This window comes from Pelodiscus sinensis, chromosome 2, assembly GCF_052426305.1.
Source record: "Pelodiscus sinensis isolate ZL-2025 chromosome 2, ASM5242630v1, whole genome shotgun sequence".
NCBI classification, from domain to species: Eukaryota; Metazoa; Chordata; order Testudines; family Trionychidae; genus Pelodiscus; species Pelodiscus sinensis.
Genome location: NC_143053.1, coordinates 230,854,709 through 230,879,196, shown reverse-complemented (window position 1 = coordinate 230,879,196; position 24,488 = coordinate 230,854,709). Strand labels below are relative to the sequence as shown.

General features: G+C 42.7%; 1 protein-coding gene and 1 long non-coding RNA gene across 5 annotated transcripts in view; one reads left to right on the top strand and one right to left on the bottom strand.

The window, feature by feature from the left end:
• Positions 1 to 6,782, bottom strand: part of JCAD (junctional cadherin 5 associated) — an 86,876-nt gene extending 80,094 nt beyond the window's left edge. For 2 of the 4 annotated variants that reach the window (XM_075922594.2, XM_075922598.2), the window contains exon 1: positions 6,578 to 6,782. Coding sequence is in view for 2 of the 4 variants with exons in the window: in XM_075922598.2 (XP_075778713.2) it covers positions 6,578 to 6,651 (74 nt within the window). In the remaining 2 variants the exon portion in view is untranslated. Of the gene's footprint in view, positions 1 to 4,932; positions 5,107 to 6,577 lie in introns of those variants that run through there. The other 2 variants (XM_006110648.4, XM_006110645.4) reach the window with 2 other exon arrangements.
• The window catches only part of LOC142827374 (uncharacterized), a 62,641-nt gene that overhangs the window by 21,896 nt on the left and 16,257 nt on the right, over positions 1 to 24,488 (top strand). The gene's annotated exons all lie outside the window — the stretch shown is intronic.

The window sequence follows — 24,488 nt, the reverse complement described above, 5'->3', positions numbered from 1 at the left end:
ACACCCCTTTTAACTGTCTCAATTGACAAGATTGCCCAGGATGTACGTAAACAAACACTATAGTCACTAGTGTGAAGTGCTGTCATAGATGATTGCGAACTTACAGTGGATACTGAATTAAGTCCCTACTCAGAACTATACATTCTGAGAGCACATGGAGCAGGGGAGGGGCAAACAGAGGCACGTCAAGTTATGCTCCATCATGTGTTGTGGCAGCTCTTTGACAAGGACACGCTGATTGCCCTGGATGTTGGACATTCTAGATACATTTTCATTTTAAAATCTTTGTGATCTGTGTGGGGCACAAGGATGGAAACCACAAGATTTAGGGGGGGTTTTTAGGCTCCTGTGGCTCCTTTTGGGCACTGTACTCAGTTATCTCTGTACAGCAGAGCTCAGCACAGTGCAAAGCTTAACATTATACTACATCAGAGATTTAACAACAGGAGGCACTTTCTTCCCTGCAGGTGGAAAATGCCAAGAGCATAAACAGACAAGTTCCAATACCTGCAAAATAATAGAAAGGGAGAGCCTCAGAGAGAATGGGAACACACTGCCAAGGCACTGCACTATTAAGTAGAAGGGAATATTGTTTCTGTTGCAAAAGGCCAGACACCACTTCGTGTTTTTTATGTGATTAGAGCCCTGTATATATTCTATTCCTTACATTTTCCGTATGTAAATCTCTGGCAATTTACACATTACATTTTAGAAATGGGCCCAAACTTAAGGGAGGTTCAGAATTGAGACCTGCATCTGGTTCTGAATTTTCCGGAGGGGCCTTAATCTCTCTAAAGTGGTAAAACACCCATTCTCTCATCATACCACCTAGCTTCACCTCCTGATCTGAAAAGGACTTTGAATGAGAGAGGCATTAAATAAGTACTGAGAACTCTCACCTAAGTTTTGTGTCTCTAGGTCACTTCTGCTGATTGTTACCAATTTGTGTATTCTCAAACAAGAGGAAATACATTAACCCCTTGGCTACGTCTAGACTGGCATGATTTTCCACAAATGCTTTTAACAGAAAAGTTTTCCGTTAAAAGCATTTTCGGAAAAGCACGTCTAGATTGGCAGGATGCTTTTCCGCAAAAGCACTTTTTGCGGAAAAGCATCCGTGGCCAATCTAGACGCGGTTTTCCGCAAAAAAGCCCCGATCGCCATTTTCGCGATTGGGGATTTTTTCCGGAAAACACTACTGTGCTATTTACACTGGCCCTTTTGCGCAAAAGTCTTTCAGAAAAAGACTTTTGCCCAAATGGGAGCAGCATAGTATTTCCGGAAAAGCACTGATGATCTTACATGAGATCGTCAGTGCTTTTCTGGAAATTCAAGCGGCCAGTGTAGACAGCTGGCAAGTTTTTCCGCAAAATCAGATGATTTTGCGGAAAAACTTTCTAGTCTAGACACAGCCCAAGAGTAGTTATTTGGGATAAATGGTGCCGTGAGAAGTAGGTTCAAATCCCAGTTGGCTCTGAAAGAAAAATGAGTTGGATGGCGGCATTTTAGTTCCCGAGAGATGCTGCTGCTGCACCTTTGCTATAACAATGAAAGGATGAGATAGCAAGAGTTGCAGGTTAGAGTGAAATGCTCTCCTAGAGCTATTTGAGGAAACTTGTACAGTGCATGCCTGCACTCAGCAAATACCGCTCACATTCCGGGATTGTAAGACAGCTGGGGATATTAGTCCACCACCTTACATCACCAGATTCACGCAGTCTATAGTAAATAAATAACACTAATAATGAATACACTGGACTATTTTCTGCTTTAATAGCTTTCACACAAGCATCTCAGAGCACTTCAGTAACAGTAACTGATTCAGCCTCCCAACCAGTGCTCCTTATGCTAGGTGAGATCCTACACAGGCATCTGTCCCTCAAACTGCCTATAACAGGGAAGAGTACAAGAGCGAAGGTGTTCACAACGGGTAGGTATGCTTGTCATGGAGTTAGGGGAATGACAGTTAGGTGGAGGTGTCCTCTTAAATAGTGGGAGGGGAGAAGTTGTGCTGTGGCTCAGGCAGTGCTGCAATAAACAGAGACAGATCTCAGGTTGCCAGGTTATCCCTATTGAACTCTTGGGCTGTGTCTATATTGGCAAGATTTTGCACAAAAGTGGCCGCTTTTGCGCAAAAACTTGCTGCCTGTCTACACTGGCTACGAGTTCTTGCGCAAGAACACTGACGTTCTAATGTAAGAAATCAGGGCTTCTTGTGCAAGAACTATGATGCTCCCGCTCAGGAAAAAGCCCTCTTGCGCAACTGTTCTTGTGCAAGAGGCCAGTGTAGACAGGCAACATGAATTTCTTGCGCAAGAAATCCCGATGGCTAAAATGGACATCAGAGCTTTCTTGTGCAAGAGAGAGTCTACACTGGAACTGATTCTTTTGCGCAAAAGCACATCTCTTGCGCAAAAGCACATGCCAGTGTTGACGCTCTCTTGCAGAAGTACCTTAACGCAAAAACTCTTGCGTTAAAAGTATTTGCGCAAAATCTTGCCAATGTAGACATAACCCTGGGTATGACCAGACCACTGGCCAGGATTGGTCGCTGCCTGTCAATCCTGTAAACACTGCCATGCAGACACCATGAAAAGTAGATCTAAGTACGGCAACTTCAGCCCTCAGTCAGTGAACAGCAGTTTGTTCACTACACATCACTAGAACATAAGTTACAAGTATTCCAGTGACATTGCACATCATTTTTGATAGTCAGGGACTTCCGTAATCCAAGGCATGCTGCAGCCAAAGGTTTGGTGGCATTACCCAAACCATCTCTGTGCATGAATCCACTCACCCCGAGCACACAGCTACCTTCGCAACAGAACACAACAGCTGTTCAACAGTGCACAAAACTACACCAGAGGTTAGGGCAGAAAGTGAAAGATCCCAAACAACTTGACTCTCTTGGGAGAATTTAGAAAGTCAGAACCTAATTACCTAGGATAGAATTTAATGATCAGGACCTCCATTTTACATTTCCATCATCTGCATTTGTCGGTTGAAGCACCATGCCCATCTATGGTGCTGTATATATAAACAACATTCACACTGTAGAGAGAAAGGCTGGTGATGCTATTCATTTCATGTGCATCTTCCCAAAGTCACAGGGAGAATATGTGAATTCAAGGAAATGAATGAGTCTTTTGTGCCCTTAACAGCTCTTCCTACCCTTCCAGCTCTGTCTATATTTCCACCAGTTTTTCTGAAACCATCCTTCCTCCATAACATTTGAGCTTCTTATTTCTTGGGTACAGGGAGCTTACAGTAAAATATAATGGTTCTCTGCATACATGTATTATTTCTATTAATAATGATACAAAACACTCCTCTGGCCGGTTCCCATAAATATCTTCCATAAAGGTTCATTTTTCCACATGAACAAATTGTGAATATGGGGGCGGGGGGGAAGGTGAGGTTTCCTCTCTGAAAAATACAGAACTTACAATTCTTGGCACTAGCCTGTGAAGTTAAAATGACGACATCAGCTTGACTTTCTATACTGAAATTTTATAGTTGCTACCTAACCACATTTCTTTGTCCTGAGAATATCTAATCTCCTCTTGGCTGCCTCTTTAACATGTCTTTGTTGTTCATTGCTCATTGGTATCATTAAAAACCTGTGCCTGTGTCTTTATTATAAGACTCTATGTTCCAATCCATAAAGCGGGCAGTAGTACAAAACGATAAGCTGCATTTCTCTTCACAAGACAAAGAAGTACTGTCAGTTTTAAAGATGCATGTGCCTTTGCCAACCCAGGGGCTTTATAGTGGCATTGCATAATCTGAGACATGAGAAACCTGCTTTGCTACTAGCCTCACCACTGTTTCTCCCTAGGACCAGTGTAGTTCGGGACATGCTATTAGAGGTGATGCATGTTGGGGACAGTGGGGGGCAGGTGATGGCCATGTATTGTATGAATACAGCCCACAAGATAAGCTACATAAAGAGCCACTCTAGCACCAAACAGAGAAAGGCTATGAACTAGAAGAGAGGAGATGGGAAAGTTAGCACTTCAAAATGTGAATGGGCTTGGAGGATTCAGAGTACCACCTGTGAGGGCATCTGTGTGGTGTTGTGTGCTGTTAGAAGAACACAGAGTTCAGGAATGCGATAGGCTGCTGAGTGGCAATATGGAAAAAACAAACCAACAAGCAGTTCTCAGGAATCAATATTGCCCGTATTTTCAAATGATGGGGCCATTGATTTCCAAGCATGAAGACCCAAAGGACTGATTTCATACCTAGGATCTATTATGATCGAAACTGGGGGAGAAGCAGCACAGGCATCATTTGCACAGTTCAAACCCCTGCACACAGTTCAAGCACACTGTATGAAACACTATATTGCATGCCTGCATTTCAGAATCAAATAGAGTTTCAAGAAAAATATGTTCTTTTTTTTACACTGTGTCTTTGAAAGCAACACAGAAAATATAAAGGCGCTTAATTATCTGGCAACACAGCATCAAAATGCTCTAGAATAATAGCTCTCTTATTGTAATAGCACTAATATGTACACTGAACAGATCCGGCGTGCTCCTATAGTACACAGCTTTAGTATTTCACATGGAGATTACACTGGTCAGACACTGGGAGTGACTGGATTTAGCATTCAACAAAACAAATCAGGTTCCAGTTTAGCATTAGGCTGACTCAAACAATAAAATCTAGTTTTGTCACTGCACCAAACATTATTTTATTTATTCCCTAAACATTCAGCCTCTTTTCCACGGGATAGAGAATCACTGCTGCTCTCCTCTCTGTGTAAGCTTCTCATTTCATTCCTGTTGTATTGAAATAGGCACAAGACCAGATTAACAGTTAAAGATTGTGAAGCCATTTGCCAAATGCTTTTAGCTCTATTAGCAGCAACACTTTTGCAGTTTTCACACACCAAATATATACACACAGATCACAGGAAATCTTTACCTTGCATGCAAATAGAAGGTATCCTGGTTTCCTTTCATGAATCAGAAGTAGGATTTCAAAACAAAACAAAACAAAAAAACCCACACCAAAACCTTAACAGACTCATCTGCTGAGAGTTCTCTAAATCCCGAGTCTGCTTCAGCTAGCGGCTCTAAGTTTGTGCTCTGAATAGAGGCAGTGTTATTTTAACCACAGGATTTCTAGTCATGGGGGGAGGAGAGATGGATTAGGTACGTTTGCAATCTAATGCTTCACGTTTACCTCAAGTGAAATTAACTACTCCAAGCCTGATGTAAATAAGAACTTCAGAGAGATAAATTTCAAGAGCCCTCAAACTAATTATGTTTAAACTAACATGCTAAATAACTGTGGAAAATTCCAGAGGAATAAGATAACATACTTTTGTGTTCTTTCCTAAATAAAAGGCATGTGTGGAATTTCATGCTAGATACTGACATGAGCGAGACACAACAGATGAACTCTATAGAGTAGACTAACCTACATAAGGTATAGCTGAAACAAAATACAGGACTATGTAGCACTTTAAAGACTAACAAGATGGTTTATTAGATGATGAGCTTTCGTGGGCCAGACCCACTTCCTCAGATCAAATAGTGGAAGAAAATAGTCACAACCATATATACCAAAGGATACAATTAAAAAAAATGAACACATATGAAAAGGACAAATCACATTTAAGAACAGAAGGGGGATGTGGGGGGGGGGGGGGGGGAGGGAGAGGGGAAGAAAGGTAAATGCCTGTGAGTTAATGATATTAGAGGTGGGGATCTTTTATAAGATCAAGAACACATATTCCTGTGCATCTAGAAATATAATCTATGCTATCATGTGCCGAAAGTATCCGTCTGCTTTGTACATTGGACAAACGTCTCAGACACTTCGCCAAAGAATCAATGCCCACAAAACAGACATTAGACAGGATCACAAAGAAAAAACAGTTTCTTGACATTTCAACCAGAAAGGACACTGTCTCAATGACCTAATCACATGCATCCTAATTCAGAAGACTTTCAAATCTGCACTTGAAAGGGAATCCTCTGAACTGGCATTCATGCTAAAATTCGACACTCTCCGCAGGGGACTGAACGAAGACCCTAACTACCTTACCCATTACAAAGATAGCTTCCCCAATTATCACCTCTAATACCATTAACTCACAGACATCTCCCCTTCCCCACCTCTAATATCATTAACTCACAGGCATTTAACTTCCTTTCCCCCACCCCTGCATCCCCCTTCTGTTCTGAAATGTGATTTGTCCTTTTCATATGTGTTCATTTTTTTAAATTGTATCCTTTGGTATATATGGTTGTGACTATTTTCTTCCACTATTTGATCTGAGGAAGTGGGTCTGGCCCATGAAAGCTCATCATCTAATAAACCATCTTGTTAGTCTTTAAAGTGCTACATAGTCCTGTATTTTGTTTCAGCTACACCAGACTAACACGGCTACATTTCTATCACTATTCTACATAAGGTATAGTACCTTATTCAGCCATGTTCCCCAGCACCTGTTAGAATGAGTTTATCGGACATCAGAACAATTTGATTTGCCATAGTCCTTTACAAAGTTAGATGCAATAGTTCAATGAGGCAAACAGCAACATTTGTTAAGGAACCTCACCTGTCTCTCCAGTTTTGTAGGTGCATAGGTGTCAGCAGAAGCAAGAAGATAACTAGAGCTCTTGAAACAATCATTTGCACTCACAGACAGCTATAGCCATAATTAAATGCAGGGATAAGGTGTGCCCACAAAACTTTTTTTTAAAAAAACAGCTGAAAAGTGGTATTAATTGCCTGGTTGCTCACAACAGACACAGTGATAAAGTATCATGGTTTGGCATGGACTAAGTAACAGACTTCAGGGCTTACCTCAAAAAGCAAATCTTTATTGTAAATAAAACATGCCCTTGAATTTTGGACTTACCAGAGGGGAATCATTCAAATGAAAGAAAAAAAATACATTCCAATCTGTCCTTGACAACAAAAAACACCATGAACAGAAATGTGGTTCCACTTTGAGTAAATCTGAGATCCACAAATAATATCATCTTACATTTACATAATGCTTTTTATCCTAACACATTTGTAAGTACTTTAAAGGCATAATTGACTCATTTGTAAACTATCAGCAGACATCATTTCACTCACTGCTAAATATAGCCACTATGAGGGTGAAATGCAGAATCTGTTTAATAGAGAGCAGGAACACAACCCAAAGTTTAGGGTAAAAAAATGGGGAATAGCATAGCATAGCATAGCCAGGTGAAATTACAGCAGGCTAAGGCAGGCAGCGAGAAGTGTAATCACCTAAGTTGGAATGTGGCCAATGTATCAAGGGCAATACCCCAACTCATGTGAAAATTGAATGAGGAGAGCGTGTGTGGGGGGAGATATTGAAATTTCAGATGGTGTAAATCAGCATATCCAGACATCTCTTTGTTATTGCCACAATCACAGAAAAACCCATGTCACTGACAATTTCTGGAACAGTGGAGCCTTGATTGTGCCTGATCCCCATGTAGGTCATCAAAAGGGGGAGAGGGTGCAAGGAGCTTTCTCATTCCTATATTCCCTGCACAGAGGACAGTCAAAGCATCAGTCTCTATAATCTCCCCAGACCGAGATCTCTTCCTGCTAGTGCCCCCATGAGCACTAGTCACTTGGCATTAAAGGGCCATCTCCCGCTGCAGGTCAGTTATTGGAGATGGCATGGGGAGGTGGTGAACCTCTCTCTCTAAAGAGGGGGGCACAACAAACACATCACTTGCATTCTGTGAATCTTAGAGCCACTTTTTTTTTTTTTTAACTTGCAACACTGTTTGTAAGTTCCACCTGGCTGGTGCAGTTCTGTCTAATCTAAACTTGTACCTGTGCCTTAATGGCCTGAATTTGCAACTAGGACATATGCCCTGATAATGAGGTAATTAAATTTTCCCTCTTGGGTTGTACAGGCCATAAATGGTCACCCTATCTGGCATTGTGCTGCTATTGCATTACAGAGGTGAAAGCTGCATGCTGCTTCCACAGCAAAGTGCCTTTTGCAAATTTTCATAGAGCTATTCCCTTCCCATCCAACCCTAGCATTACAGACTGGGGCTATTTTCTGAGTTTAAACAGCAACAAATTGGTTTCCAAATGCGAGAAAAACATTCCTCTCAGAACATTCATTATGTTGCTTTGAAACATATGGGCTGTTGGCAGTTCTAAAGAGAGCTTTGGAGAGCCTGCATCCTGGGGACGTAGAACTACTGGGGTGGGTGTGGCTAGGGTGGAAGGTGAGAAGGGACCACTGTACGCCTGTAGAGAATCTGATGGGCTAATAAGGTAATTAGGGTAAGGAATGAATAGCTGGGAAAAGACAAACAGGATAAAAGGATGAGCCAGGAAGCCTGAAAAAGGGAGTGGGGGTGCAAAGCAAAAGCCTTCCCCTTGGGCTATAGTTGTGTTGTACCTGGTATAAAGAGGACAAAGTGATAATAAAGTCATGTCTGAAAGTACCCTGGTGGACTGTGTGTGCTGTTTAATTCACTCATGGGCTATGTCTACACTTGCGGAGTCTTGTGCCAGAAATATGCAAATGAGGCTAAGCGTGGAATATTGCTGAGCCTCATTTGCATACCTAATGAGCCACCATATTTGCAGAAGAAGTCTACGCTGCCCCTTCTTGTGCAAGAAAAACCCTCTTGTGCTATGCCGTTACTCCTGAAACTAATTGGCATAACGGCATTGCGCAAGAGGGCTGTGTCTAGACTGGCAAGTTTTTCCGCAAAAGCAGTTGCTTTTTCAGAAAAACTTGCCAGCTGTCTACACTGGCCGCTTGAATTTCCACAAGAACACTGAAGATCTCATGTAAGAAATCAGTGCTTCTTGTGGAAATAGTATGCTGCTCCCGTTGCGCAAAAGGGGCCAGTGTAGACAGCTCAGATTTGTTTTGCAGAAAAGCGTCCGTGCCAATCTAGATGCTCTTTTCCGCAAATGCTTTTAACGGAAAACTTTTCCATTAAAAGCATTTGTGGAAAATCATGCCAATCTAGACGTAGCCAAGGGGTTTTTTTGCGCAAGAAGGGGCAGTGTAGATGGCTCCTTCTGGCGCAAGAGCCTCTTCTGAAAAAATGATGGCTCATTAGGTATGCAAATGAGGCTCAGTGATTTTCCACACTTAGCCTAATTTGCATGTTTCTGGCACAAGAAGCCGTGAGTGTAGATATAGCCATGGGTCTTATCAGACGGTGTTTCCAAGAGTTAAGGGCTTAGTTCTGTAAGCTGCTGAAATCAGCCAACCTGTGGAACTCTTGACAGAGGATGTTGTACAGACCAGGACTTACACAGGGTTAAAAAAAAGCTAGATAAATTCATGAAGGCTAGGTTCATTAATGGCGATTAGCCAGTATGGGCAGGGTTAGTGCCAAAAGACTCCGTTTGTTAGAAGCTGGGAATGAGTGACAGAGGAGGGATCACTTGATATTACCTGTTCTGTTCACTCCCTCTGGGGCACTTGGTATTATTGGCCATGGTCAGAAGACAGGATACTGGGCTAGAAGGAACATTGGTCTGACCCAATATGGTCATTCTTATGTAACTCCCACTGAAGCCCATATTACAAAGTGTCCTGTATTAGAATATTTAGGTATTATATTTTGCATTGCAATCAATTATTAGATGAACGTGGATGACAAATGAAAAGAAATGTGAATTAGTGAGCTATGTAATCAAGCAATGGCATGTCAGCAGAAATGCCCACATTAGCCTCACCCTCTCTGATAACAGGATGAAGTGCTCATAGCAGACTTTATTGATAATAACAAACAGTAGGGAACAAGGATGGGTGAACCATTTTTGCCTAATTTGTCTATCTTGTAAGGCAAGGGTTAAACACCTTTGAAGTGGGAAGAAACTGCTATAAGTATAAATTCCAACCCATGCCCTTACAAAATCACGTGTTAAGCTCCAACAAACAGGAGATTGTGTTAAAATCATCAGAGTTAAAAAAATTGAGGTATTTTGTATTTGACTTCTGGCTTTTAATTTTCAAGGTGCACGTGAGTCACACTTTGAAGCTTTTTCCCCTGTAATTCTGGGGCCTAGAAACTTACTTTTATTATAAAAGAAAGCTGAGTTCCTCACCTAATCAAAAGACTCCAGGACCTGGGGCTTAAAAACAGAAATATCACAAGTATCCTGATTAAAAAGGTGAAAATAACCAACAAATCAAGCCCATTAAAAGAGCATCAGCGTTGGTTTTACCAGAGCAGTCTTGGATCACTTTATTTCTAGATGGCAGCTTTAATTATTTCTAATTTAATTTTTTAAATTCTAAAATTGCCCTCATCACAACTCTCCCTAAGCGCCCTAACTTAATAAAATAATTGAAAATTATCAACCAATTCCTTAATTAGCAGATATGAACCAAAACTGATTAGATTGCGCAGCAGAATTCCTCATTAATCACAGTAAGCTGTGAACGTCCTCTAGCCTCACCTTGTCAGGGAAAAGCCAGGGAAAACATATGGACCTGAAGGTTAACAGACCCAGACTCTGTCAGACCAACAAGGGAAGCCAGAGTCAGTGATCCTCCACTAAAAATGCCCTTCCACTAATCCTGGACAATGAAATCTTGAGACTCTTATCACAACGCATTGACTGATCTCAACAGAGCACAAAGAGAGAGAGAAGCAGTTCACTGATAGCTAGGAGCCATAGTGTACAGGGTTTTAAAATCAGTAACAATACTTTTAATTGCGTAGGAAGTGAACTGGAAGCCAATGCAGTCTCTGGAGCACTGAGTTAAAGGTGTGTCTTATGGCCAGTCCCACTAACAAAACCTCCGTGTCATCCACTGGTTGTAGAACTTACACAAGCTGTGTCTGAGCCCCGTGCAGGGAACATTGTAATATTCCAATGGGTGGGGATGTCACAAGGGACTGGGTAACTGGCAAAGCCCAAAGATTACACTGAAGCTAGTACCAATACTATGCTAAACAGATAAGGAAGGCTCTTCTTCACCATTGTCACCCGGGACTCCGGGATCATCAGAAAGTCTGGAGAGTCCTCAGTTGTAAGCCTCTTTGCCTAGAGAAGGACAAACCTTCTGTAAGGGGTAGACCCCACTCCAACCTACTATTCCTGCCCCAACCAGCCAGTATCAGCTCCTTCTTAACTAGAGAGAACCCTCAGCCAGCTCTCTTGATCTCTCAGCCCAGGAGTGAGAAAACACAGAACCCACACTACCCAGAGAATGAGATTCAGAACTGAGTTACTCTAACTATGCAGTGTAGTGGTAGCTGGGTTGGTTCCAGGATCTTAGAGAGACAAGGTGGGAGGGATAAGGTCAAAAGCTTGTCTTTCTCCCTTTACCAGAAGTTGGTCCAATGAAAAAGATATTACCTCATCCACCGTGTCTCTCTGTACGGTACATGGCAAGAGTCTCACAGCAGATTGCTGGAGGGAAGCCAGCACTCTAACTATTGTTCTCTAGGGAAACATTTACTATTAAAACCAACCAAATGAAACCATTTACTAGGCATGAGCATCAATGTGTCTTATTAATGCACTAAGGGCGAAGCCACTCAGCACATGAAAATGGTTGTTATGATGGCCAGGAGATCCAGCAGTAGGCCAGGCTAAAATAGAATTTGTGCATCAATTCAGCTGAGATACTAGGGACATGCTGGGCTGGCTGAAGGACACATCCATTCCCAGTTTAACTGGTGTCTCTGGGGTAAGGAACACCTCTAATTAATCCCCTTTTAAAACAGTATCTCTTGAAATCATATTCAGATAACACAGCCACATGTCCCCTGGCCCCCTTTTAGGGTATGGCTTAAGGGGCAAAAGGATGCATTTTTCAATCAAATAAGTTAAACATGATTACATCCTCCGCCCTGGTAAAATGCAGGTTGACATGTTGGAAATTGTGCTAGTTGGCTATGTGTCAGGCAAAGAGGGAGCACAGGTTAAAACACAGTCAGCTAACATGGTTTCAGACATGCACATGGTTATTTCAATCATGGAGCTAATACAACTGACAAATACATCCTTTTTGCTCTTTAACAGAGGATCTGAGCTCATGCTGAACCCAATACCTGTCCAGGACAAGCTGTGCCTATAAAGGTTTTGTTCCATTACTTAGGCTGGTATTGACTATGCAACTGAGAAGTGGAAGAATGTTAGGGATCTATGGTGGTGGGTTCCAGGATCCTGCATAGGAAGGTAAGGCTCCTCTGTTGAGTTACCAGAAGCTTTGGTTCTAGAGCCCTATCTGAAGATGCTGAGTAATTCTGTCTGCCTCATGCTAGCGAGCTGTTCCTATCAGGTGATAGGAAGGTTTGGTGCATCTCTCTGGGACAGAGGAAGCAGGCAAGTGGCATAAAGAAGGTCCTGTAGGGAAACCACAGGAATAGCCGATCTTGAGAACATTTAGATCAAGGGCTTGTCTGTACTTACAGGGCCACGGTGGCACAGCTGCCCCACTGTAGTGGTTAGTGAAGATACTACCGGTGCTAATGGGTTGAGTTTCTTCAATGGGCATAGCTACTCCTCCTCCCTGGGAGGTGGTAGCTATGTCAATGGAAAAAGCTCTCCCATTGACATAGTGCTGTCTACATTGGAATTTTCCAAGTGCTGGGGAAACAAAGGCACCATTCTCTCCAGATGTTGTGCTTTCCACACCCCCTGAGTGAAATAGTTAAACTGACATATATTTGTAGTGTAACCCAGGGCTGAGGGTTATGTTTTGTTCTGTAATTGGAATTGCCAGTAAGGAAAACGGCCAGTCTGTGTTGTTTAAGACTACTCAAAGCAGGGAGGTAATTTTGCTTGCTTAGCTGACTCTTTTGCCAAAATTTAACAGCTTAGAGAACCTACCAGGGAAAACGTATGACTTTCCCCAGAATGCCTTAAGGGATGTCTTTGTTACAGATTTATATCAGGATCTGAATCTGGGAGAATGTCTGATTTTTCAGTTCAGTAGCAGTTCGGAAAAACTGCAAAAAACAAACAAAACCATTTGGATCAAACCAAATCTGAATTGGTTAACGCAAAAAAGAGTGAATTTGAGCCTGGATCTTCTGTGCCTCAGGTGAGTTCCACAACCAACAAAGGGATAGTTTCTGCTTCTCCTCCTCCAGCCATTTTGTGAGTTGCAAAACTACTCATGTCAAATTTATGAATAGCTTCAGGTGAACTGAAAATGTATTTTTGATCAAACTATTTGTCTGAAAATGTTGCTTAGCTCTGGGTGCCCCAATTTCCATTCCCATCCCCCGCACAAAGCCCTCTTGCTTGAGTTTGGCTGTGCTGCGAACCCAACCTAGTGGGCCTGGCTAGGGGTAGGTAGGCTACAGTTCAAGTGCTGCTTTAACTCAGGACAGTGAACTTCTCCCTTTATAGTGAGGATAAAGGCTAAACTAAACTACTCACATACTGATATTTCTCTACAACTTTCCCACAATTCCCCTGTGTGCCTAGAAGGATATCAAATTCTTCCAAAATTCACTGGGAAAGAATCATAGATTGCCTCAGGCACCCAAAGAACTCTGGGATATGCCTGCAAAACTACTGCTACCTAGGGGTGAATGCAGCACCAGAGAGGACACAGTAATTAATGCATGGCTTTGCGGTGCGTGACCGCTCCCCTGCTAATCACTTGCATTAACTCTGCAGTGTAGCTGTACTCTAAGGACCAAGATGTCTAGCATATTTCCCAGAGGAATGGGAAGCATGTGTGTTGCCTTATGCTTGTTTTGGACTTTAGGTATGTCTACACACAATTTTTATTTCGGGAGAAGGATGCAAATAGCACTGTGCATTTGCATACTTCCACTGGTTTTTTTTTCAGAAGACACTCTTCCAGTATTTACACACAGCCAAATTTCTAAATAAACCCCTATTTCAAAAGACCCTTTATTCCTCCTACAGTGAGGTTTACAGGGGTCTTTCAAAAATAGGGGTTTATTTCGAAATTCAGCCATGTGTAGATGCAGGTAAATACCAGAAGAGCGTCTTCCAAAAAAAACCCTGGAGGAAGAATGGCTATCCAATAAGTTTCTGGACTGCATTGGAGACAACTTTCTGTTTCAGAAGGTTGAAAAAGCTACCAGAGGAGAAGCTGTTCTGGATTTGGTTTTAACAAATAGGGAGGAACTAGTTGAGAACTTGAAAGTGGAAGACAGTATAGGGGACAGTGATCATGAAATAATAGAGTTCATGATCTTAAGGAAAGGTAGAAGGGAGACCAGCACAATTGAGGTAATGGATTTCATGAAGGCAGATTTTGATAAGCTCAGAGAACTTGTAGGTAAGGTCCCATGGGAAGCAAGACTGAAGGGAAAAACAACTGAGGAGAGTTGGAAGTATTTCAAAGGGACGTTGTTAAGGGCCCAAAAGCAAATAATTCCGCTGTGTAGGAAAGATAGAAAATATGGCAAAAGACCTTGGCTTAACAAGGAGATCTTGCATGATCTCAAAATAAAAAAGGAGTCATATAAAAAATGGGAACTAGGACAAATAACAAAGGATGAATATAGGCAAGCAACACGGGAATGCAGGGGTAAGATTAGAAAGGCAAAGGCACAAAATGAGATCAAACTAGCTACAGGCATAAAGGGAAACAAGAAGACCTTTTATAAATACATTAAAAGCAAGAGGAAGACCAAGGACAGGGTAGGCCCACTGGTTAGTGAGAAGGGAGAAGCAGTAACAGGAAACTTGGAAATGGCGGAGATGCTCAATGACTTCTTTGTTTCGGTCTTCACCGAGAAGTCTGGAGGTGTGCCTAACGTAGTGAATACAAGCAGAGAGAGGGTAAGTTTAGAAGATAGGATACACAAAGAACAAGTTAAAAATCACTTAGGAAAGTTAGATGTCAGCAAGTCACCAGGTCCTGATGAAATGCATCCCATGATACTCAAGGAGCTGATAGAGGAGGTATCTGAGCCTTTAGCTATGATCTCTGAAAAATCATGGCAGACAGGGGAGATTCCAGAAGACTGGAAAAGGGCAAATATTGTGCCCATCTATAAAAAGGGGAATAAGAACAACCCAGGAAACTACAGACCGGTCAGTTTAACGTCTGTCCCAGGGAAGATAATGGAGCAGGTAATTAAGGAAATCATATGCAAACACTTGGAAGGTAATAAAGTGATAGGAAATAGCCAGCATGGGTTTGTGAAGAACAAGTCATGCAAAACTAATCTGATAGCTTTCTTTGATAGGATAAGGGAGAAGCGGTGGATGTCATATACCTAGACTTTAGTAAGGCATTTGATACGGTCTCGCATGATATTCTTATTGATAAACTAGGCAAATATAACTTAGAAAGGGCCACGATAAGGTGGGTGCATAATTGGCTGGATAACCATAGTCAGAGAGTTGTTGTTAACGGTTCTAAATCCTGCTGGAAAGGGATAACAAGTGGAGTTCCGCAAGGGTCTGTTTTGGGACCCGTACTGTTCAATATCTTCATCAATGATGTAGATATTGGGATAGAGAGTACGCTTATTAAGTTTGAAGATGATACCAAACTGGGTGGGGTTGCAACTTCTTTGCAGGATAGGGACATAATTCAAAATGACCTTAGCAAGTTAGAGAAATGGTCAGAGGTAAACAGGATGAGGTTTAATAAAGAGAAATGCAAAGTGCTCCACTTAGGAAGGAACAATCAGTTCCATACATACAAGATAGGAAGCGACTGTCTAGGAAGGAGCATGGCGGAAAGGGATCTAGGGGTCATAGTGGACCACAAGTTGAATATGAGTCAACAGTGTGATGCTGTTGCAAAAAAAGCAAATATGATTCTAGGTTGTATCAACAGGTGTGTTGTAAGCAAAACTCGTGAAGTCATTCTGCCGCTCTACTCTGCACTAGTTAGGCCTCAGTTGGAGTACTGTGTCCAGTTCTGGGCACCACATTTCAAGAAAGATGTGGAGAAATTGGAAAGGGTACAGAGAAGAGCGACAAGAATGATTAAAGGTTTAGAGAACATGACCTATGAAGCCAGGCTTCATGAACTGGGCTTGTTTAGTTTGGAAAAAAGAAGATTAAGGGGGGACATGATAGCGGTTTTCAAATATCTAAAAGGGTGTCACAAGGAGGAAGGAGAAAATTTGTTCCTCTTGGTTTCTGAGGACAGGACAAGGAGTAATGGGCTTAAAGTGCAGCAGGGGAGGTTTAGATTGGACATTAGGAAAAAATTCCTAACTGTCAGGGTGGTAAAATATTGGAATAAATTGCCAAGGGAGGTGGTGGAATCTCCCTCTCTGGAGATATTTAAGAACAGGTTAGATAGACATCTGTCAGGGATGGTGTAGACGGAGCTTGGTCCTGCCTTGAGGGCGGGGGGCTGGACTCGATGGCCTCTTGAGGTCCCTTCCAGTCCTATTATTCTATGATTCTATGAGTGTAGACATAGCCTTAGAGTGCCAAAGATGGGGTAGAACAGTGGCTACATCTAGACTGCAGGCTTCTTGTTCAAGAATCTTTTATCCAAAGAGATCTTCTGCAAAAACTTCTTGCGCAAGAGTGTGTCCACACTGCAAAAGTGCTTTGAAAAAGCGATGTGCTTTTGCGAAAAAGTGTGTCCATACAGCATAGATGCTCTCTCAAAAGTACGCTTTGATTGCTATGCACAGAATGGTCACCAGGGCACCTGTGCTTTTTCCTCTTTCCTCTTTTTGTGCAAAAAACCCCCTCTTCCCTGTCCACACACACCTTTTTGCAAAAGAGCTCTTTCGCAAAAAGACATTTTTTCCTCGTAGAATGAGGAAAATCTATGCTGGAAAAACCCCTCTGTTCTTTTAATTTTTTTTTTTTTTTTTTTTTGTGCAAAAATGTGCTTGAGGTGTGGACACTCCACGAGTTTTTTCAGAAAAACAGCCCTTTTTCCCAAAAAACTCTGTAGTGTAGACATAGTCTAAGAGACATAGTCAATGAGCTAACTCTCTGCAACCTAAAAGACAATGGAGACTGGGCATCCAGGAAGAGAGTTAGAAAATAAGGCTGGAAAACAGGAGCTCTTTGATTCAAGGAATGAAATGACCAAAGACTTGGATGTGCCTATACTTGAGAGGGTTATTTGGCCCTACATTTGTATACTATATTATAAGTTCCTTGTGATAATGTGTTCCAGAAGTGCCTTTTATTTGTGAGGGGATTTCAGTTAATATTAATATGCTGAACTCCCATTTTATTTTGGCATACGGTCCTGGCCAGCTGTGCATATTATATTATTACTTTTAGAGATGGGTGGCATGAATTACCTACATCCTGTTTCAGTTTTTTCATTCCCCTTCTTGACAGGGAGGATCTTTACATACCTGTGACTTATGGCTACATATCACTTTCCTCACGTTAGGGGGAAGTCTGATGTTAGGCAATTGACATTAAATGGGGAGGAACGTGGGCTACAAAGGAAAGAGTTTGGAAGAGGCATCAAGAAGTCAGTTGTACAGATGGAGAAATGGCAGATCAAGTAACTCTGAAAACCATTGCTTTAATAAAGTGCCAGGCTACTTTAATAAGAACGGTGTCCTCTCGTGCTGTTACCTACCACTCAGTATATGCAACGTGCGAGAAGTACCATGTTTTCACCTGGACTAGGGTACTGGCCAGTCACAGCGACTTGGTTACTGAGTGACTTCTGAGGTCTTTAAGAATATTAAATACTTGGAAGTTCATCCTCTGGTAGGGAGCATTTAACTAGTGTTATGCTAGACTCATTATAATCTGGAAGTCTAGCCTCTAAGACATTTCATAGCCAGTGTTCTGATATTACACAATGATTTCCTATTTGGAATTATGGGGAGCCATCTCATTTTATACAATGGCAGAAAGATTTATATCTCATTCAATGTCTATGTCAAGAGTGACAAATGTACTGACTCTTTGAGCTTCATATAATAATTTTCAGAAGTTTGAGAGATGCAGGGCATAACTGCTCAGTCTCAGGGCTTCAGTACCAGAGGCCACCCACTGGATACTGCAGTCCTTAATATACAGGTTTTTCCCTTAAAGCAGGGCCAGTCTCCTCTGTTGGAGTCTTTAGTATTCTTCTCAGTGTCATTGTTGCTTGCAGTATGGGTGGGGGCAGGAGAAAGATGAAGCATGGGCCCACTGAATTAGGTTTTGTACCCTTAGTCCATGTGCTTTGAGAATACAAGACCAGACATATCTGGTGGGCATTGCTGAGTCCCCACACTTGGTCAAGCAATTCGTTTGGTGTGGCCACATGCAGGTTAATCATTGAATTGTAGCTGCCTTGTTGGACAATGGCTGTTGATGATTGTTTTGACACCTACTCGGGTGTTAGTTACTTTTCTTGCTGTTCTCTCTGGAGAGCTAATATCTGTTTTCTCAACTTATAGCCCGTTTTAACAACCATATAACACAATCTCATAACTTCATCTACACTAAACATAGATAGAACAACAGGTTTTATCACTTCATAACCTTTCCCCTGATACCTTACATGGCATGCTTTATATGCAAGATCACAGTTATATATAAATGAAGGCTATGTGTGTTTCAAGGTGCTCCCTGCAAGGTATAGAATGGCCCTGCTGACTAGAACATGGCATTAATCTGACTGAAGTCAGTGCTGAGAGAACAATATAATTAATAAAAAAAGAGAGAGATTACCACCAAACCTATACTACCAATCTAAAGTACTCCCACTCTGCTAACAAAGTATTCAGTCTTACTGGAAGAAAACGTTTCCTGTACATGACTACTAACAAGCTTTAACTGCAACGATCTCCCCCTTTTTTTCAGCTCACTTGATAAAGAACTTTCCCAATGCTATTAAACCACCATCAGGTTGGAAATCCTGGCAATATATATTGAGCGTGGAAGGTGAAATATCCTATCATGCCTCCCTTGCTGAAGTAGAAGCTACATCCTGTCTTTCCTCCACCCAAAATAGTATGATCACCACCTCAGCACAACTTTAAACCAGAGGCAATGAACAGCAACATGACTCCAATGCAGTGTTGGTGCTGTTCCTCCTGGGAGGAACACAATGCCTCTCAGAACTCACCCAGCAACATATGCAGATTACTACACCCCTTTCATCAACAGCAGGATCTGGCTTGTGTCATTTTCTCTATTCTAAAGATGGCTAGATCACCTATATACAAAGCAAAAAACCAAGGGTTAGAGGACTGCAACACATTCAAGGGTTGTGTCCCTGACCTTCTTGGCTAATAGCCATTGATAGATTTGCTGGACTTCCATGAACTTAATTCATTCTTTTTTGAACCCAGTGATACTTTTGACCTTTACAACATTCCTTGACAAGATCCACAGGTTAACTCTGCATTGTGTGAAGAATTTTCTTATGTTTGTTTTAAACCTGCTGCCTAATAATTCCATTGGGTGACCCATGATTCTTGTGTTATGGTAAGGGGTAAACAGCCTTTCCTTAGTAACTTTCGCCACACAATTTGCGATTTTATAGATCTCTATAATATCCCCTTTGTCATTTAGGGACCTAGTCTAGGGCCCAGGGGGAGCACAATGCGCCAGGATGCCCGGCGCAAGACGCCGGTGGGCAGGTGCAGCCATGCCATCCGGTTCCGAGCTACAAAAAGCCTGGAGCCGGAGCAACCGAGGAGAGGAAAGCCCTGGAGTAGGAAAGGCATCAAGGACACTCGCAGGAAAGGGCTAGCTTACTGTGCGCCCTGAGGGCATAACTGAGGTCCCAGAGGTGCCGGCGAGGATCAACACCCATACACAGGGTGGCGTCGACCCTCCAGCCCTGTTTACCAGCCAGGGAGAGTCTTGTGGCCCTGGCAGTGGATAGCAGAGTGGCTAGAGATACCACTGATGTGGCACGCGGAGCAGTTCTTCTGTCATCCTGGACAGTTCCTCTCTCGCTGCTAGGTGCCACTGATGCAGGACCCACAAACAACCTCATCATGGTCCAGATGCCGGCCAGCCAAGGATCCCGAGGGAACAATGCAAGTGCAAGTTCAACCCCAATAGCCGGAGGACTCTTCGACAGGACTCCCCCTTCACACCCTATCCAACCGTTCAGGGCACAGAGCCTTTCAACAGCGATCCACTGCAGAGAGGTAGTCACGCGGAGGTGGGAATTAACCCAGGGCAGGGCTGTTAAGCCCAGGTGGGGGATTGGTGCATTTCGGCATGCTACCCCACCAACCCCAACAGAAGGTTGTTTTCCCTGCTGTCTCTTTCCTGCCAGAGCTTTTCACTAATGTGTAGTTACACACTACAAAGTGGAAGCCAGTGTTCCCTGTAATCTGTGCACTCGTGTGGCTGTTCAAGAGAGATTCAAATGCCACTAAGCAGAGCTCCCACAGCTAGGTTTGTTGTTTTTACTACTGCACATTTGCACCTGCATTGGTGCATATATAAAATTGATTCCACACATGGATGGAAAAAAATCTGCACGTGGATGAAAAAGCTTACAGGGACCATTAGGGGATGCTGCCTGCTTTTCACTGTGTGTAACTATGTGTACACTACATGCCACTAAAAATGGTGTGCAGTGTAGACATAACCTACATGGGAGCTAAGCACTTCTGAAAACTTGCCACTTATTACCGATATTGAACTACTTATAAAATCTAGATCCGAATCTCCCTTTGCCTCAGTTTCCCAACTGTAAAGTGCCATCAACCATCCTTCCTTTTCTTCCTCCCTTTGTCTACTTCACTCAGAGTGTGTAGGCATTAGCTTTGATTATGTGGATGTGCAGCACTTAGCCCTAAGAAGCCCCCATCTAAATGAGGGTCTCTAAATGCTGTTGTAATACAACTCACAATAATAACAATCGAATAATACAAAAAACAAACAAACAAAAGGGAAACAATGGAAAAGAAATGGTCTGGTTATATTTTTGCCCTTTCTTTAGCCTGTTCTTTCTTTGTATATTTAGATGGTAAGATGATAGTCTCCTGGGGGCACAGGCATGAATGTAGTGCACTAGTACACCTTTGGATAATTTGTAAGTAACAATATGGATAAACAAATATTTCCACACCTTGTCTAAAGTTAACAACATCTGAGAGGGCAAAAACCTAGGATCTCCTGGGAATAGTAAAAGAAACACAGAACCAAAGCTCCAGGTTACAGATAAATGGAACATCCTCCATTGTATAGCTACATTCAGTCTGCGGTTTTGGAAGGTTGAAATGAATACTTATGACTTTTCAGCTTCAAACACCAAAGCTGCACCCACAGGCTCTAAAGATTAATTCACAGAACAATGCTGCAAAAGGATTTAGAACCAAATCACACACTATCGCTGGGAAAGCAAAAAATCATTACTACCTGTTGTTAGTGAGAATGGGACCAGCCAAACTGCTGGGCCCTGGAGTTTTTTCATTATGAAGCAATTCAAGGCTAGTCACAAACATATAGGTTACTCAGGGTACATGTACACAGTAGGGTTAAGGTCAAATTAAGCTATGCAACTTGTGTTATGTCAATTGCTTAGCTGAAATCACAATAACGTAACTTGGCTTTTGGTGTTGTCTACACGCTTCCTTCAACTTCCCTTACTCCTCATGAAGTGAGGGTTACCAGGAGTCAGAGTAAGAAGTCCTCCAGATCTCCATTATTTCGAAATAACGGCTTGCAGTGTAGTGGCTCTTTGTTATTTCATAATAAAGTCAGTTATTCCAAAATAATGCTGCTGTGTAGACATAGCATCACTGATTGACAGCATACAACTGTTTAGATATACCACAGAGGGACAAGGGTATTTTAGCAACCCTCAGATTTTAACTAGGAGTTATGTTAATCTTTCTCTATATTTTAGAAATGTGCATCTGTCTATCTATCCATCCATCAAGAACGCCTCCTAAATGGTAATACCACCAAATTTGGTATTCAGCTTCCTCCTATCATTACTTAAAGCATGGTCAGGGTTTGGTTGTGCCAGGACAATGAGATGTGCCTGGAGTATAATCCTTTCTCATAAAATGAAAAGGGAGGGGTCTGGTAGGAGGTAGTTATACTGTAGAAAGACCACAGGGGGGCAGCAAAGGGCCAGCGATGGGGACCAGGACAGCTATAACCCCTTTGGGCCAGCAGGGGCAGGGGTGGAGAAAGGGATAGCTATCTACTATATATTTCCGAGAGTTTATCTGTTTGTCTGTGTCTCTCTCCCTCTCCCAGCCAGGGGACATGTCTCCATTTCCCCAGCTGTACCTGCTACACCTGCAGTGGCCATGGACAGGTACTTCTCACCTAGCCCAAGCTGCTGTGGTGAGAAAGGGCTGAGATTGTCTTCTCTCCCCGGGGGCAGCCTGCATACTGAACCCCTCATCCAGCCCCACCCCAGAATAATGATTTAAATGAAGAAAAACAAAACTTGAGTTAAGGACCTGAGCAATACCAAGTAAATCTTCTAGTATTGAATAATACAAAGTAGCTTTTCCTACCAAAAATCAAAATAAAACCTAGATGGTACTCACTGCCATTAGCTCCAGCTGAAGTCAGCACGCTTAGCCCCTCACAGGATCAAGCCCTAAGGTAACTGTAAGATGCCAGTTTAAGATGTAATATGCCTTGAGCAAGGGGAACAGCTTGTGCTGCTACAGCAGCAATGCAACATAGGGTATATCTAGACTGCAGGCTTCTTTCGAAAGAAGCTTTTTTGGAAGAGATCTTCCTGAAAAACTTCTTCCAAAAGAGAGCAGTCACATTGCCAAAGCGCATCGAAACAGCCATCTGCTTTTTCGAAAGATAGCATCCACATTGAATGGACGCTATCTTGCATTTCAGCTGTGATTACTATGGACAAAGTGGCTAGCAGGGCACCTGTGCTTTTTTCTGGAGGCCTCTTCTTTTAAAAAACCTCCCTCTTCCGCATCCACACAAGCCGATTTCCGAAAGAGCTCTTTTGGAAAAGGCATTCTTCCTCATAGAATGAGGTTTACCAAAGTCGGAAAACCCCCTGCGTACTTTCGATTTTCTTTCAAAAGAACGCAATAGCAGTGTGGATGTAAGTGAAGTTTTTTTGGAAAAACTGCCATTTTTCTGAGAAAACTCTGCAGTGTAGATGTACCCATAGGCTCAAAGTCAGAAAGGAATCCCTACCTCCCCCTTTGTGCCACAGCAGAAGCACTTTGTGCCAGGCCTTCTCCTGGTGCAGCTTACTGCCTCCTAAGTGCTGACTGGGGCATCCAAGGTGGATCCAAGTCTAAAATCACTCCCTGACTCTGCTCACCCTCTTGCATCCTCATGTGGGAGGAGGAACAGGGACCCCAGACAGGTAGCCCATGTAAGGCATGAGGGGACACTCCCTGTAACCAGGAATAGCAGTAGGAGATGAATCCAGGTTCTCAGATCAGGGGGTCAAATGCAATGAATCTGCTGTTAGTTGGCTTGACAAAGCCCTGGCTGGGTTGATTTAACTGGGGTTGGTCCTGCTTTGGGCAGGGGGTTGGACTCAATGACCTCCTGAGGTCTCTTCCAGCCTTAGGATTCTATGAGTCTATGAATCTGTACTAACCCTTCCCTCCCTGTTTTATTTATCAGCTTTTCCCAGTTACTCCAATGAATGAGAATTACATACACAAGGCTGCCGCCCTCACTGGCAGCACAAACCAAGGCAGTGCAGAGGGGTTCAAGAAAAGGCAGTAAGCTGTTCCTCAGAGTGTAAGCAAACTCCTTGGGTTAGGGCAGTGGTTCTCAACTCGTTTCAGTCCACGGACCACCAGGCCAATCAAAAAAATTTTGTGGACCACCTCCAGCACATGTAGCACAGGATGAACGACATAGCAACTGCTCAGCACAACGGTGGCAGCTACACTGATGCTCAGAGCCTCAGATGGAAGTTACTGGCAACACAATGTGGTTGCGTCCTAGGTGACGCTATGGATGATGCACTGAGTGCTTGTGAACATGGCATAAAACAGCCTAACGACGGTGCCTGCTCATGCCGTGTGACTTTGGACAACGTTCCTGTGGACCACCGAAAAAGTCATCATGGACGACCAGTTGAGAACTACAGGTTTAGGGATGATGTCTGTATGCAGTATACATCCCAGCAAAAAAGGGCCCTGGTCCTGAGCTTGGTGCCTCTGTAAGCCACTGCACTACAAATTAGTTAACACTTAATCAGAGTCAGAATGAAAGGGCTCCTGGGACACTTACAAAGAAGTTGTGAACATTCCAGCCACTGAAAAGGGCTTTTCATACCTAATAGCAATACTCAGGCCTTTGCATGGCATAGGGCCCATGTACTGTAATATCATAAGAAGGGTTGCCAGATGGTTTCAACAAAAATACCGGACACACTTGACATTACATCACAATCTACATTACATCTTATTTAGAAAATACCGAACATTTATAGTTTCTCATTTATATTTTCTCAATTTGTTTCTCAAACAGAAAGCTCAAATACTGGCCTGTCCGGTGGCAACCCTAATAATCAGTGATCTCCACAAAAGCGTGTCTTAGGAATCTGAAGGTGGTTTTATGATGTTTGTGTATCTCTCACTTAGAGCAACAAAAATAGTGTCTGGGGTGGGAGTGAGGTTCTGGGGGCTGCCCCCAGTGGCCCA